Source organism: Petaurus breviceps, unplaced genomic scaffold (assembly GCF_028583685.1).
Source record: "Petaurus breviceps papuanus isolate PSGF00001 unplaced genomic scaffold, PetGlider_PUasm1.0 90730, whole genome shotgun sequence".
In the NCBI taxonomy this organism is placed as follows: Eukaryota; Metazoa; Chordata; class Mammalia; order Diprotodontia; family Petauridae; genus Petaurus; species Petaurus breviceps.
The window spans coordinates 13,703,123-13,720,624 of NW_027187324.1; the positions used below are offsets into that span (position 1 = coordinate 13,703,123).

Genomic DNA, 17,502 nt, shown 5'->3' on the forward strand with positions numbered 1-17,502 from the left:
TAAAATAAAACTATAAATTTGCATTTTTACATTAAAATATTAATAGAAAGTGTGATATACATGTTAGCTATTATTAATTTATAATTATTACTGGTCAAAATTGAAACCTGAATAGAGTAACAAAAATAAAATCACTAAATAAAAGAAATCATCAAGAATGGGATGTGGAGGCATTATCTTCTTGGAGTTTTAATAACTGGACACAAAATCCTTTGTTCTTAATGGATCAGGGAAATATCTACTTCATACTGGGGAAGGGTATACTTCTGACCTTTGCCCTTACCAGTATCTCCACTGTTAACTCTTCTTCTAGGAATGGCCTTAACACGTGCAGGCAAAATGGAATGCTGTTTGTCATATTCTGAGGCAACAACTGAGTATGATCTTTGGAAGACAGTTCGTTTTGCCAAATCAGTATCTGTTATGGGACTAGTCTCTAAACTGCAGACAAGACAAGGAAAGACACAAAATCACCATTAATGTAGCCCATGTGTATTTATTATAATATTGAGGACAAATATGTAATTACATTCACCACAGGAAAAAAAAAGACTACTACTTTTAGCCCCAGAAATAAGTTTTCAAAAACTAACAATATTAGTTTATTTCAGTTTTCCCCGATCCCCTCTTTTTATAGCTTCCATTTTTTCTTTTATTTGTTCACAAATTCAAATACAGAAGTTCTTTATTTTTTTCTGTAAAAGGAGAAATAGGAGGCATCAAAAATTTACCAATGTCTTTTCAAAAGAGTGTAGATGTGGTCATGAAAATTAAGGAATTTTTATTTCAAGGATTAGTAGAAAATTGATTATAGAAATAAACTGGCCATACACATACAAATGCCCAATAAAGCTGAAAACAAAATTTTAAAACATTTTTTTTTTCTGTCTTTGCTTAAGCTTTTTTTACTTTAGGGGATAGCATTTTACAACATTTTTGCTGTATATTACAAATCTGTATACTAAACAATGAGAAGATATGAACTCTTTTGTCATAACAAGACTGATAACGAGCTTTAGTCCTATTTTATTCTTGCATTTTGTGTTAGATGAGACAGATTCAGTGGATTCTGGATTCAATCTACAGTAAACTTAGAATTTTTCTACCTTTTTGTTCAAGGCTAGAATATGTGGAATCCCCACCATTAAAATATTGTATAAAGACAGGAAAACTGGGGAAGGAAAAGTCTAAGGCACATTTGTTCATTATTCCTTTAATATTCTTCCTTCTATCTTGAAATCCTCTTCCACATTGCACTGTGGAACCGGGATGCTCCCTATTCCAACTTACCAAGATTATTTTTCCCCTTCTAGTCCATTCTAACAATTTTTAATATCTCACTTATTCATCTGATCTTGCCTAATTAATTTGAAAAAATGCAATTCTCTGGGTTCATTATTGTCTAAGTACCTATCCTTTCGTACAAAAACAAATTCTATACTTATATACTTGTTCAAAGAGTCATTTATTGTACATATTTTTATGTGGGGAGTATAATAATGTAGTCTGTCCTGACTGCCTTGTCTGAGGGATAGGGAAGTGTATATAAAGTCCTTTTGTATGTGGTTTGTCTATAAACCAATCAATCAGCAAGGATTTATTAAGTGCTTAGTACCATGTGCTTTTGTATTAAATGTTACCAATACAAAGGAAAAGCAAATATGCTACTTTCCCTAAAAGAGCTCACACTCTAATGGAAGAGACAAAATGTTGCAGAAGGTATATACAATATCAATGCAGAGTTGATGGAAGGTAACTTTACAAGGCAAGGCACTAGTTGCTGGAGAAAAATACTTCCTGTAGAAGGTGTGATGTGAACAGTCATATAGGAAGTCAGGATCCTTGGAGGCAGAGGTAAGAAAGGAAAATAGTCACTGCAAAGACACAGCAAAGGGAGATGAAGCATCATGTGCAAAGAGGAGTGAGAAAGCTGTTATGGCCAGACTATACATGCAGGACAGCAGAATGTAAGAAGAATGAGGCTTTAGGAAGGAGTCAGGCTGAGAAGAGCTTTAGATGCCAAAAGGATTTTATATTTGATACCAGAGGTAATAGGGAGCTTATGGAAATGGGAAGTGGGGTGTGACATGGTCAGATCTGTCTGCACTTGAGGGAAAACACTTGCTACTTGTGGAGGATGGAGTAGTGTGCAAAGAGGCTTGAGGCAAGGATAACTGAAAGTCCATACAAAGTTATGAGGACCTGATTTAGATTGGTAAAGCGAATGAATCAGAGGTGAGAGATATTACAGAGGGAGAAAGGATAAGATCTGGCAACTAATGGACATATGGGATGAATGAGAATGATGAGTCGAGGATGGCACTGAAATTGTGAACCTGGATGACCAGGATGACAATATTGGCTTCCACAATAGTAGGGAAGTTTAGAGGTATAAGGAAGAATTGGGGGGAGAGGGGAAGGGGAGATACTGTTTTGGATATGTTGACTATGAGATACCTATGGGACCTCCAATTCCAAATATCCTATAGGTAGCTGGTCATATAGAAATGGAATTCAGGGTTGGATATGTAGATCTGAGAATCATCAGCAGAGAGATACCTGAACCTATGGTAGCTGGTGAGATCAGCAAATGAGCTAGTATAGAGAGGAAAGTGAAGACACTAGGCCTCAGAACCAAGATGTGAAGTACACTAGAATGGCCAGATAGGGATGAAGAGAACCAAGAGAGAGCAGCACCAACAAAACCCAAGAAAGAAGAAATCAAAGCGGAGAAAGTAATCAAAAGCATCAAATATTGAAGAGAGGACAATAATAAGGTTTGAGAAAAGACCATTAGATCTGACAATTTTAAGAGAGGATTAGTAAGTAACTCTGAAGGGTACAGTTTCAAGGAAATGATAAGATCAGAAAAAACACTTGGAGAAGGCTTAGAAGAAAGTAAGAGGAGAGGAAGAAGTACCTATTTCGAATGAGAGTTCAGTGTAGAAAAGACTTTTCCTAAATGATTACATAGTTTCTTACATTTCTAAAATGCTGTAACAGTCCACAATGATATTTTCCTTTTCTACTCTCCCATAGTAGGAGTTGTTAAATACTCTTTAATATTTTTCATAGTAACAACTGATTTTTTTAAGCTTTTGATGACATTAATTTTTTGATGATTTTTATGGTTCTTTTTTAGGAACCATAAAGTCTCTGCAATCTAGGACAATCTCTGCAGTTTCCTTTCTAGTTCAGTGCCCTATTTCCCCACCAAATTCTAATATACATATCACAGGGCTTGAATTTTAACAAAGAATAGAACTGAAATACCTTGGTGGCATGGATTTCATATTACTCTCTGGTTCCTCAAACACATTAGGGCTTGCATCAGGAGTTACTGATATGTATGGTGCTGGTACAGATGTTGAACGCAGATACCTCATTTCATCTTGGAAGAGGTTGTCATCCTGATATCCCACAAAGTTTTCATGATGATGCCTGGATTAGATTATAGGTGATAATTTAAAGAGGATATTATAACAATTACCTAGATCTCTCTAATTTTTTTTGTTTTTTATTTTTAATAGTATTTTATTTTTTCCAATTATATGCAGAGACAATTTTAACATTCATTTTTACAAAATTTTGAATTCTAAATTTTTCTCCCTTTCTACCTCTTCTCCCCTACCCTCTTCCTAAAACAGTAAGAATTTAGATATAGGTTACATATATGCATTTGTGTAACACATTTCCATATTAGTCACAGTTGTGAAAGAAAAAGACCAAAAGGAAAAAAAAAACACAAAGAAAAGTAAAATATTGTGTTTTGGTCTGTATTCAGACTCCAATGCTTTCTCTGGGGATGGATTGCATTTTTCATCATAAGTCCTTCAGAGTTGTCTTAGATCACTGTATTGCCAAGAATAGCCAAAACATTCATAGCTGATCATCACATAATATTGCCTTGACGATGTACAATGATTTCCTGGTTCTGCTCATTTCACTTTGTATCAGTTCATACAAATTTGTCCAGGTTTTTCTGAAATCTGCCTGCTCTTCATTTCGTATTGCACAACAGTATTCTATTACATTCACATACAGCTTGTTTAATCATTTCCTAATTGATGGGCCATCCCCTCAATTTCCAGTTTTTTGCCACCACAAAAGATCTGCTATAAATGTTTTTGTACATGTAGGTTTTTTTCCCTTTTTAATGATCTCTTTGGAATATAGACCTAGTTGCTGGAATAAAGGGTACACACAATTTGGTTGCCCTTTGGGAACAGTTCCAAATTGCTGTCCAAAATGGTTGGATCAGTTTACAACTCCACCAACAGTACATTAGTGTTCCAATTTTCCCATATCCTCTCCAATATTTATAATTTTCCTTTTCTTGTCATATTAGCCAATCTGATAGGTATGAGGTGGTACCTCGGAGTTCTTTTAATTTGCATTTCTCTAATAAAAAGTGATTTAGTGAACTTCTTCATATGATTATAGATAGTTTTGATTTCTTTATCTGAAAACTGTCTGTTTATGTCCTTTGACCATTTATCAAATGGGGAATAGGTTGTATTTTTATAAATCTGACTCAGTTTTCTATACATTTGTCTCTCTACATTTCTAATCTTCTTTGTAAACAGAAAAACACTACATACAAATATAGAATGTAAATGATCAAAGCAGAGACTGTTCTTTGTTTTTATCTTTATATGCTTCCTGTCCAATTATAAGAATTACAGGAACAGATTTACCTAGTTTTTGTCAGTAGCATGGCTTCTGTAGCTAACAAATCTTAAACTCTTTATCTTCCTCAGCCCCCTATTTCTAACTCTTCCTTAGTATAAAAGACTAAAGAATAATTTAAGCAGAAGAAAAGAAAAAGATAACTACAAGATAAATTATCTCCTAAAACATTTTTTTTGGTCCACAAGAGACAGTTTCATTTAAGTATTCCATTTTCTAGGTCTAAAAACGAATATAATTCATAGCTATTTATTTGGGACAATGACATTCATTCAGTCAAAATTTACTAAGCAATTATTTATTATGTACAGATCATGAACATATGGATCATGCCACCTTAGAATAAAAATTCCTCTAAGACTGACTTTGTATTGGTTTGTATAGTACCTCATACTCTAGGTAAACATAACAAATACTAGAACTCTTGGTAAAATTTCAGTTACACAATAGCAGCTGTTGATAGAGTCAAAGAATAGCCTTTATTACCTGGCTAATGTCTGCAGGTAGAGGCAAGGCATTTTGATGGGAAGATCCTCAGAGATGCCTTCTTTCACACTTGGAAGCTGAGACTGGAATGGTTTCGTAGGATGGTAGCACAGAATACTGGGTTCAGCAGCACTACTCAAGGACAACAGGAAGAGTGCATTTGCTTTAATCACCTGGTGGGCCTCCATGGTGGGCAAGGCACGAGGAGTCTTAACTTGCATTGTTTTTCTCCTAGACTGTTTTACCTAGCAAAGGAAAAATGTTAATACCTCTTAGTGCTACCTTGTATTACTCATAGGGTGAGACAGCTAAATGGCAAAGTGAATAAAAGTGTTAGATCTGGAGTTAGGAGAACCTATGTTCAAATTCCACCTTAGACACATTTATTTAGCTGTGGCATCACTGGGCAAGTCACTTAACCCCTCTCAGCCTCAGTTTCCTCATCTGTAAGGTGGTGATAATAGTAGTACCTACCACACATGATGGTTGTCTCTATTAAATGAGACAATATAAGGCATTCTGCAAACCTTTAAAGAAATTACTAAGATATATACACATACATATTTATCATTATACAATTATAGCAGGTTTACCTTCTCCTTTGCTGCTGCTTGCTTTTCACGGAGGTATTTTTCCCTGCAACGATCACACACCAGATACCAAGTGCTTCCTCCTATGCCACCATCACCACAGTTACCAGCCCATCCTCCACAAAAGTGTCCAATGCTGTTATAACCTTGTCCACCTGCATACCGGCCACAACCTTAGAAAAATAACAAAAATGAAGATGTAAAAAGTATGTCTTTAGAATCTATTTCAAAGATAAGTTATATCTGAAAATTAACATAAAATTTAAAAGAAACAATCTCCAATAATTTTATATTTTAAGAATTGGAAATTTTCAAATAACTTCCATATTTACCAAAACACTCGCTTGCATTCAATTAATTTTTTAAAAAATTGCTAATCAGTACTATGAAAATCTTGATTGGGACAACTTAAGTAATTTTTTTTTTCAACAACTATGTGCAAAGCACTGCACTATATTTTTTGATTCAAAATAAGACAGCTGACATTTTAAGAATTACTTGTCAGAAAAATATGCGCAGTGGATACTGAGTTAAGTTTGAAGTCAGCAACACCTATGTGGATGTTATACCCCTGAGACTTACTGGTGGCTGTCTGACATTGGGCAAATCACTTAAGCTCTTGATATTCCAGTCAGTTCTCTAAGATTTTGATGAAATCATGGGCATAGTAAAAAAAAAAAGAGTTAACATACCAACATTTTGTATGCTGAATCATTTTTTTGTCACATATAAATTGTTTAAGTGTCCTGATTGAGATAGTAGGTGCTTTGGTTTTCTTTCTTTTTTTCTCTTTTTTAATCAAAACTACATTAAAATTCATATAAAAATTTGTAAAATGAGTTACACTGTAAATTCAATGCAACCAGGTCTTTCAGCTTTTTAATAAAATCTGCTGGATGAATCATCCTAAAAGCAACATGTCATGACAATACTGTTTGATAAAATATATTTAATGTTAATATCTTACCTGGATGAGCTTGCCTCATGTGGTAAGTTACTGGATAGGGATGTGATTCTCCACATAGCTCACAGATGGTATCTTTTTCTGGTCCCCCCACAGCAAGTTGGGCCATCTCACCGAACAAATTACCCCTTGGCCTGGCTTCAGCCTTTTCTTTTTTCTTTTTTTCCTTCTTAGTCTTTTTATTATCTTTGTCACATTCTTTCTTTTTAAGTACTGCACAAGAGCCAGGACTTGGAAATATCATGTTCTGAGAAGCGGCTTTGATGGTGGCCAAAGAGATGTCTTCCCAAAAGGCTACCAAGTGTTGCAAGGTTAAAGGAAGAGGAGATTTGGATTTCATTGTGTGATGTGTGGACATTTCAAAGGTGGCTTCTGTTTTTCCATCCTCACATTTTTCATGGAGAGGTGGTTCCTTAAGCATTGACAAGACCTTATTTTTGTTGATGCTGCCCATTTTAGATATATCTGGTCCATGAGGTGAAATATTAAACATATTAAGAGCAGATGATATTTCCAATGAGTGCCTATTTTTCAATTTTGTTTCTTTTTCCTCTGTAGGCTGTTGACTATTTAAACTATTTCTTATTGGAGCATGTTCTTTAGACAGTTCTGGATTAAATTTGAGAAAAGAAGAACAAGCCATTGCATCATGGACTATACCTTCATGCCAAAGGAAAGAGGCAAAGACAGCTCTGGCACATTCAGCAACAGAAGGGGACATTGCTTGCTTAGCTGGCTCTAAAGGTCTGGCTCCATCTCCTTTGAAAAGGAAGCCTGACTTTTCCTTTTTTGGTCTGGTGTGCCGATTTGCACATTTTCGGCTTACCTTTGGAGAGGCTCTCATTTCCTGTTCATCCTTCATGGGTGCTTTTCCTATGCTAAAGTGCACTTTATTGGAGCTCTCATCCACGCTCTTAAATTCAGTACTCTCATCACAAGTGCTGTCTGTTATACTATTTGTCTTTAAGGTACTAGAAGTACAGACTTCAACTACCTCACTGTGAAGATTTTCTTGCACTACATGTGGAGAAGGAGCTCTATTTTCAGTTCCAGGAGAAACTTTGGAATCTTTTGGTATTATTTTTGGTTTAGGTGATGTGGATCGACCTCTTAATGGTTCTGTGAGGGGCATCTTTTTTTTGCGGAGAGTATCTGGATCCAGTGTATAGGAGTCTGATTTGGATCGTTCCCGAGGAGGGTCAAGCTTTGCCTTAGCAGGAGCAGGGCTTTTCTGAGGTAGATTCTTGTCATGTGGAGAAGAGGAGCGTGGAGGACTAGCACCTGGTGGACTGGACCTATTTGATGGGAGAGTCTTTGGCTTAGGAGAAGATGATCGAGATCCTGGCCCTGGAGACTCAGCTCTAAGGCCAGAAGAGATTCTCCCATCAGATTTTAGTGTTTGTAAGGTATTATGATTGGGAGATAAGGACCTACTATGGGAATCTGACCTCAGCTTTGCAGCATCAGATTTCAACATTAGGGATTCACTAGCAGATAAGCCTTCTGTGCCTCTTGGTTTCTTTTGATCTGTAGCAGTCCTGCTTACACGTCCATCAAGCTTAGGTGACCGGCTTTCAATTCTGTGTTTAGAGGATAGATCTGATTTTCCTGCCGGTGAGGCTGGTCTAGAGGCTATGGAGAAACTTCCTCGGTCACCTGTATAATTCATTTCAGAGTAAAAAGTATCATTACAATTCACGACATTCACCGAAAATTTATTAGCACACAAAATACATACAATGACTGAACACAAAGATATAATTCTGACAATTTTTTTTTGCAAAAATAATGCTTTTATAGCATTTCATGGTTAAAAAGTATTTGATATTGAAAATAAAAATAAAGGACAAAGAGGAAAAGTATGACTGAAGAAAATCTTTAAATTATAACATGTACCACAAGAACCCAAAATATTTTTCTAGGTGCAAAACTTTTGTACGTGTACTACATGTTTCCTATTACTAAAACATAAAGCAAATCATCTATTAAAATTTCTAGTAAACAAAAAAGTTTTAAATGAACACTAAGGAGCAAAGAGAAAACCAAACTGTCACAATGACTCTAGAATCTAGAACTGGGAAATATGTAGCCTGTGAAAGTTAAAGTACTGGAGCAAATTTTCAGTGGAGGTTAGCTGAATATGTTTTCTTACTAGCTTTATTATCTTTAGATATGTACATTCTTTTAATGAAGTTGATTGCCTACTAGAGCCCTGCTTTAAATGTACTGAAACAATTTTCAATTAATAAAGTGCCAGTGTTTGAACCCTGCTTACCAGGCAATTACAGGACATCTCCAAGTTACCAAGAGGTTGGTAAAAAAAAAATAGTTTCTTTAAATTTGGTTGTCTAGAAACTAAAATACTTTTTTAAAATGGGGAATGAGGTCCCTGGAGTAGTTCGCAAAAGCTTAATTACCTTCTTATGTATCTTGAACTACAGAGTCATCAAGTTCTCAGAGATGCAAAGAACATAAAGTCATGTGGAAAAGAAGGTTAAGTTTCCTACCCCTTTGCAAAGCCAATCTTAATATTTTTAAAAGACAGGCAGATGGTACATGGCATATTCCCACATCTATTTGCATTATCTTTGTGGCCCTAGATCCGGACCTTCTATGTCCTCAGGAGTTCTAAATTCCCCTAAAAAGTTACCTATCTCTTTGCCCTAAGCCAAAATCCCCCTTCCCTCAGTTTAGCTGTTTGTAGATAGTTACCTAAGAGTGTAATTAATCAATCTACAAGCATTTAAGTACATAGTATGTGCAAGGCGATAAAGAATAAAGTCTGAATTTATTGTTATAGGGAACAGGTAGGTGAGCAGGTATCTTCTCTGCAACTATGGGTCTTAAAGAGATGCCCAGAGCACCCAGAACTAAGTAACTTTCCCAGGATCACACAGCCAATATGTGTCAGAGATGTGGCCTGCATTCCGGCTTCAAGGCTCTAGATAAACAGACAAAAATTCAAGTCCCTGTTTTAAAAGAGCTTAAGCAATATGACCGAACCAGTAGCCAAGAAATTTATATTGTCTAAATGATTGATAGCTCCTTTACCTTAGAGGAAGGATTTAACTTTTTTTCATAGTAGATGTTTCAAAACCATGGCTTAATTATGTCATCTCTCCCAGGCTGAAGGGGGCCATCCATGTTCCAACCTTTTTCTACTTCTGAACTCTCCCATTTTCTAAAAGCTCTATTAACACACACACACACACACACACACACACACACACACACACACAGGTTCTCACTTCTGATTTAGTGACTGCTGGGTGACAACAGTTTCTACATACTGACTGTTTGGGCCAGAGGCTTGTAAGTTAGCATGTCTGCTTGATTTTAGTTTAGTATAGTTTAAATTGTTCAACAATGACTACTATTCCTCTGTGAAGAGATTTCCTCCATATATGCCAGGAGTGATATTTTAAAATATTTAACAGAGACTTGGAGAAATTTTGGTAGTAATAATTTTTTATGTGGTAGGAATAGCTTTCTTAAATTACAATAAAAAACATGATTTATTTGCATAAAAATTCAACATGTTATAATATATATATTTTTAAGACATAGGACTTACCTATATGAAGTAAAATATATCTATTATGCTTTAGGCAGTTAGGTGGTGCAGGGGATGGAGCACCAGACCTGGAGTCAAGAATATCCGAATTTGAATTTGGCCTCAGACACTTAATAGCTGTGTAACTCTAGGCAAACCACTTAGCTGCTATTTGCCTCAGTTTCCCCATGTGTAAAATGGGGATAATAATGGCACCTACCTGCCAGGGCTGTTGTGAGGACCAAATAAGATAATAATTGTAAAACATTTAGCACAGTGCTTGGCACATAGTAAGAGCTATGGAAATGTTAGCTATTATTATGCTAATTAATTGCTTCCATCTTGTCACATATTTTTGGTATAAACACTATCCTATTGGCTTCCTAATCCATTTAGAGTTTTTCACACAGGTATAAAGTACAAGTTTGAAGAAATACACACAGGACTAGGAAAAGTAGTTATCTTTACATTGATTTCAAATAACAAATATATTTTTTTCGGCCACTGAAATGATTACATTGAGACATAATAGTTTTAGAAATCACTATATTAGACATACTATAAAAAAGAAAAACATTACTTCAAATATGGATCAACTTTTCAGGGCAATGAGCTGTACTTCTAGTTTATAAGAGAAGGTATGCATACAGAATATCTACAAAACTGTTTTACATATTTGTGAGAAAACCTCAGCCCAACAATATCTTAGTTAATCTTTATAGTATGGTCCTAATAACTGTGTTCCTGTGAATCTCCCTCTTAAAATACTAGACTGAATAAATACGTTTATTGATAAATTTTGTAGAGAAAAAAGCAACCTTTGCATAAAAATATTATTTAAGAACAATTATCCATGTAAATTTTAAATTTAGTATTTCATATTTTCTTCCCAAGTTTAAGCATTTTCTTGATTATACTGTTAAAACATTCTTAGACACTATATAAATGCTATAAAAAACTTGCTTTTCTATACCAACCAACAATTTCTTGAACAAGAAGGTATGCATGCACATTAAATTAGATTTAAGAGCTGTAGTTAACTGAAGACTCAAGAGTGTTTTTCTTTGAAAAAACTTATTCAGTTTGTAATAGTAATTCTATAACAAAGTTCTCATATATTGAATATATGATGGTTATTTCATAAGATAAACTTAAAAAAACCTCACAGGATTGTGTATTTTTGTCTATGTTGGATATTAAAATAGAATACAAATATTTTTTGCATATAAATATTTTGTTTTTAAAAATACTCATATCAAATAAAGAAAATCTGATTTACAGTGCTGAGGAGGTAAAAGATACATGTAAAAATTACATGGAAATTACTTCTAAATATTTCAACCTTAAGATTAAATTTTAAAATATTCATTTAACAAATGAATGGAATGAAAATGAATTGAGGTGAAATTATTTTCCTTTTCCAAACTTCCTTCATAAATTTTTTATGTCCCATCCATGAATGCATGCATACCCACCCTTTAGTTTGTGAGACAGAGATGAAAGAGCAGAAGCAGGCCCAGCTACACCATTATTTTTGTAAATGCGCTCACGAGAAGCAAGGTTGCGGGATGGAGTTTCTATAGTGGAAAACAGTGGCAAAGAAGCAACACAGGTTCAATGGAAACAATTTAGCAGAGAAAACAAGCAGAAACAAAGAATTTTAAAGGGTATATATCTATTTGCTCTTACTAATAAATTTCACTGCTAAGCTTCATTTCACTAAACAAATATATAGTTCCCTCAAAAATTAGAAGCAAGAGGGACAAATTGATCAATTTTGTTTAATAATCATTTAAAAAATCATAACATTTGAAATGAGGGCCATGATTTTTTATAAAGTTAGATCATTTTTTTTTCCATTTTAGTATTCTTTAACAAAAGGTACAAATTTGAAGAATACAGGTAGCTAAACATTAGTGGAAGGAGCTCTGGGAATCTGGACTTCAGTACCAATTCTACTTCCAAATAGTTGTAGAATCATGATTAAGTTATTAAAACTCCTTGGGAATTAGTTTCTTTACTAATAAAATAAAGGAAATGACCTGAAAAAGATGATTTCTTAGGTCCCTTCCAGCTCTAAAATTCAATAAGATACTACATAACTATGATAGTTTCTTTTTATTTTTATTTGATATCCTGTTGTGGAGAATATATTTTTTATAAATTGTCTTCTAGTTCAAAGTAATTTGTGCTTTCAGTATGTATTTCAACCTTGACTCTGGTAGAACATTACAAATGCGAGTTAACAAAGATTCCATATATACACATCAAATTTCATGACAACAAATGTCATTAAAACAGCAATTCCTATATAATAAAGATTTCTGAGATCAAGTATATCGTATTTACTATAACAATATCACAGTAAAATCTCGGTACCAAAAGAAAAAAAGTATTTTGCAAATCTGTTGGGTTTCTACTGTAGCGATTTTGTCCAAAGTTCTGTTATATTACATGGTTTTAGGAGAGGATCTAAAACCTCAATAATACAAATACCTAAGAAAGTGAGTTACTTTACCTCTTACATTTCCATGAAAATGTTAATTTAATTCAAAACCTTTATTTGTTTAGATAGACTTTGGCAAAATCCTATAATTTCAGAGATGTAAGGAACTTGAGAGGCCAACTAATCCAACCCATGCCAGAATATCCTCCACAACAGGGTTCTTAAATTTTTTTGTTTCAAAGACTCCTTTGGCAATCTGGTAAAACCTATCTTTACAAGAATTTTTTTTTTTTGAAAAAACTTCATAATTGAAGGGAATACTAAATTTCAGTTGGAGGTTAGTAAAAAATTAAGAAATCTGTTCATGAACCCCAAGTTAAGAAGCTTTGCTATACAATGTATCTTTTAGCAGTCATACCTCTTTCCTTGAAGAATTCCAATGAGGGAGAACCTATCTCTCAAGGGAAGGTCATTGCACTGTTGGATAGTTCTAATATTTAAGAAAGTTTGTTCCTTATTTTATACCTAGATTTGCTCCACTGCAACAATCAGTTACAAAAATTAAAACTGAATCAACCCAAGTCTTGTTGAATTTGAATAGTTTTGACCTCCTTTCTTTTCTTAAATATTAAATTATAAAAATGGATAAATTCTTCAAAAGAAAAATAATGTAGACACTGTAAGGGCAAATCTTAAGAGCAAGTTCCAAATGTTTCATAATAAATAAGTCTTTTTTTGGGTGGGGAAGTTGGGAGGAATGGTGAAGTGGATAATGAAAAAAATGAAAATTTACCTAGCTTATGATATTACTGACATATGGTTCTATATGGAACTACATATAGATATATGGTTCTATACTTCTGACTTTTCCAGACTAAATCTAAAGGTGAAACTAAATTAATTTTCTTTTTTTGCTAAATGACCTTTTTGAAGATATTTTCAGTAAAAGGCCACAGTATTTGATCTAATTTTTGTATTTTGGAATTCATGTAATTGAGGCTCAAAAATGTGTTTACAAGAGACTTTAAAAAAGCAAATAAAGCAAAAACAGAAAAAGGAAATAAAATACATAACTTTGTAATGTTAAACAAATGATGTATTTTACTATGCATAAAGTCAGCATGCTTCAAATAAAACAAGTTATATTTTGTTCAAAGAATATGTATGACCTTTTAAAGGTAGGTCTTTCAGGAATACTATTATTTCTATGCACTTGATAAGATTTGGGAGAAAACATCCTATTTAATCATTAAATAATTTAACATTAATTTTTAACAAATAAATAATACTTGGTCTATACTACCCTACTAATAAGAACTTTGCATTGTACTAGTAAAACAAAATATATGACTATAAAATTGATCTGTCACTGAAAATATTAGCAAGAATAATACCTGATTAACTCACTTTTGATTGTCAAGATTAAAGATCAAGAATGGAGTATGCTAATAAAAGTTTTCTGTATAATACTTTTTTTTTTTTTGCTTTTTGGTGGGCAATTGGGGTTAAGTGACTTGCCCAAGGTCACATGGCTAGTTTTTTGTGTGTTAAGTGTCTGAGGCCGGATTTGAACTCAGGTACTCCTGACTCCAGGGCCGGTGCTCCATTCACTGCGCCACCTAGCCACCCCCTTCTGTATAATACTTTAATTTATTTTGTGTTTGTACTAGTTTATTAAAGTAAGGTGTATTTTTCCCAAGTTGAGACTTTCCATTAATTTAAGGCAACATTATATAACACTTCACAATTAAATTTTTTTTTCCAGTGAGTTTGAAAGCTGAGAGTTTAAATTAAGGTAATCTAAGATCAACTGGACATATGCTAATATTATAACCCTTATAAAAACAAAAACATACTGCCTTTACCAATCTACCTTCTTTATCTTTTATATAACTCTACATACTTTCTTGGGTCAGCAGTTATCAAAAGATTAACAATCAAGCAGGATTATTTATATAACTTGAGACATCCAAATACACAAAATTATGTCAAAAATAAAGACTTTTTTCTAAGGCCTGAACTTAGTAAAAAATTCTACTAATCAATGACATAAGAATTCACCAACCTTATTCAATTAAATTCAACAAGTAGTTTTAAGTTAATGCTGCACTAAGACTTTGGGCACTTTCTATACTTGTTAAATACCTATCACTATGTGTGTAGCACTATGATAGTAACTGAAGAAGTCAATTGCACTCAAAGTGCTCCTAGGAATATTAGTCTCTAGATATTTCTGCCAGTAACAACAACAACAATAATTAGCTTTTGTACAGTGCTTTAGAATTTTGCAAAGCACTTTTAAAATATTTCATTTTATCTTCACAACAATCCTGGGAAATAGGTGCTTTTATCCCAATTTTAAAGATGAGGAAACTGAGGCAGACACAGGGTAAGTGATTTGCCCAGGATCATACAGCTAGTTAAGGGTCTGTGGTAGGATTTAAACTCAATCAGGTCTTAATGACATTAAGTTTAGTGCTACACCCACTACACCACCTAGCTGTAGCACAAAGGGTTTATAAAGTTATTGAGAAAGAGCAACCTTTAACTTTGAAAGACAGGATAGTGGAATTCTACATATCAACCAATCAAAGAGCATTTATGACAGATAATGTCCTGGACTTGTATTTCATTAAATGCTATGATAGGCCCTGGGAATAAAAAGATAAAGATAGTCCTTACCTTCAAGAAGTTGACATTATAGAGATGGAAGTATATTCATATATCCATACACACATGTACAAAATAGATATTAAATGGATACAAGATGATTTTGGGGAAAGGCAAGAGCTAGGGCAAAGAGGTTTTTCTAAATACCACATGGAAAGTGATACTTAAGCTGGGTCTTAAAGGAAACTAAGAATGCTAAATGAAAGAAGGAGGGGATGCATACCACCTATGGGGAACAGCACTGAAAAGGAACACTGACTATGGAATGCCATATATGAGGATCAGTAAGGACAGTTTGGTTGGTCCCAGTGTATGTGAAGGAGTGTAAAATGTGCAATAAGGCCAGACAAGAAGTTTGAATCCAGGAACTTTAAATAGCAGTGGAGTTTATATTTGACCTTACTGCTTGGATATATGTAGTATATTTTATTAGAATGTGAACCCCCCCCCCCAAAAAAAAAAGAATGTGAACCCAGTAAATTTTATCATTGAAGGTGAACACATTGCATACTCAACCAAAAAGGTTTTTTTATTCATCTTAAACTTAATTTTCAAGATATTAATGACATTTAGTTTTAAAGTACAAACTTTATGACACAGAGCCTTGGTGAAGAGACCAAATATTGTATGAAATATCTGTAATAGTTCAGGCAAAGGTGATGAAGGCCTTGAACTAAGGTGTGATTATGTGGGTGGAGTTAACCAGACAGATATGAGGGATGTTATGGGGATTGGTGGTATCTTGGAAAGTAATAATTTTAAAGAGACATTGATTTTGGGGAAAAGATAATGTACTATTTTGGACATGGTTGAGTTTGATATGTCTAAGGGAACAGTTTGAAATGTTCACTACGCAGTTGTTGATATGGAAACGAAGCTCAGTGGAGGGACTAAGGATCTGATAATACAGAGATTTTTATTCAGATGGATTTAGGGAAATATGGTGGTAAACCGGCACAACTGTTATCTATGCATAAGCAAATTACCTATACTAAAAACTTTCCATTTTGTTAACATATCAATAGGGTGTTTGGTATATAGAGACCTAAGATAGAAAAAAGGTTAAATACTAAGACTCCCTAGGGAATAAAGAAAGTTCTATATTTTCCTTTGCAGGCATATATGTGAGAAAGAAAAGAAATTAAAAAATAAAGTTAAATTTTACCAATAGGGATATAAGAAGAGCTAGGTTAGGAGATTATGCAGACCTGGAAGTACCCACCAAAATTAAGAGTCAATTGTAGTTGGGTAACTTAGGTGAACAGTGAAGTATATTTCATGGTGCTGGTATGGAACAGGTCCAGACATTCTCATCAAAAACTGAAACCTAAATTAAGGTACACTTTTGACACACCAAGATCCCATCAATAAATATGGCATAAAGCTAGATGGGATTCTATGTAGTTTAAAATGAAGTCATTATAGTTGGGGTGGCTAATGCAGATCTAATTTTACTGGATTCATTAGTCTCACGTTCACTTGGGCTAATCTAACTCTTTTCGAAATATCTTAAATGCTAACAGCTTTTTATTTAAGGTATAATAAATAATGAGGACCATGTTAAAAACTAAATGAAAACTGTGACTCCAAATATTTGTTGCTAAGTATATCAGAAAGAACTCCTCCCCAACCTCACTTATTTTGAAGCCTTCTAAGAGCAATAGTGAAAGCAAGAATGAGATAAAGGGAAAAGGAAAAGTGAAGAACAGATAAATAGATACTGAAAGGATAAGGAAAAAAGGGAGGAAAATTTATGCTTACATAGTAATAAGAGAGTTCAAAAGATTTTTCTGTATTCCAATATAGGAGATATATCACAATACTGTAAGTTCTTAAAAGAGACCCAAAATCACAAGTTTTTCCTAAATGACAAACCCTGCCCCCCAAACCCAAAGTGAATGAAGAATGTCCACTTATCCAAAATATGATAATGCATGCATGCTGAGTGGATCCCCTGTGGAAGATTTATGGGAGGACAGGGACATGATTATACAAGATGAAGAGACACAGATGGATTGTGATATGTACTATTTGCTGGAAAGACTAGTCACAGCAAAGAGATTACAGACCTGTCAAAGTACCAAACAAAGGAAGTAAAGTAATA

The 17,502-nt window shown here is 34.0% G+C and overlaps 1 protein-coding gene across 2 annotated transcripts in view; it reads right to left on the reverse strand.

The window, feature by feature from the left end:
• Window positions 1-17,502, reverse strand: part of MYCBP2 (MYC binding protein 2) — a 301,197-nt gene that overhangs the window by 53,510 nt on the left and 230,185 nt on the right. For both annotated transcript variants that reach the window (XM_069066842.1, XM_069066841.1), the window contains 5 exons: window positions 6,733-8,385; window positions 5,769-5,938; window positions 5,176-5,420; window positions 3,274-3,441; window positions 284-441 (listed from right to left, as the gene is read on the reverse strand). In XM_069066842.1, coding sequence (XP_068922943.1) covers window positions 284-441; window positions 3,274-3,441; window positions 5,176-5,420; window positions 5,769-5,938; window positions 6,733-8,385 — 2,394 coding nt within the window. The remainder of the gene's footprint in view (window positions 1-283; window positions 442-3,273; window positions 3,442-5,175; window positions 5,421-5,768; window positions 5,939-6,732; window positions 8,386-17,502) is intronic.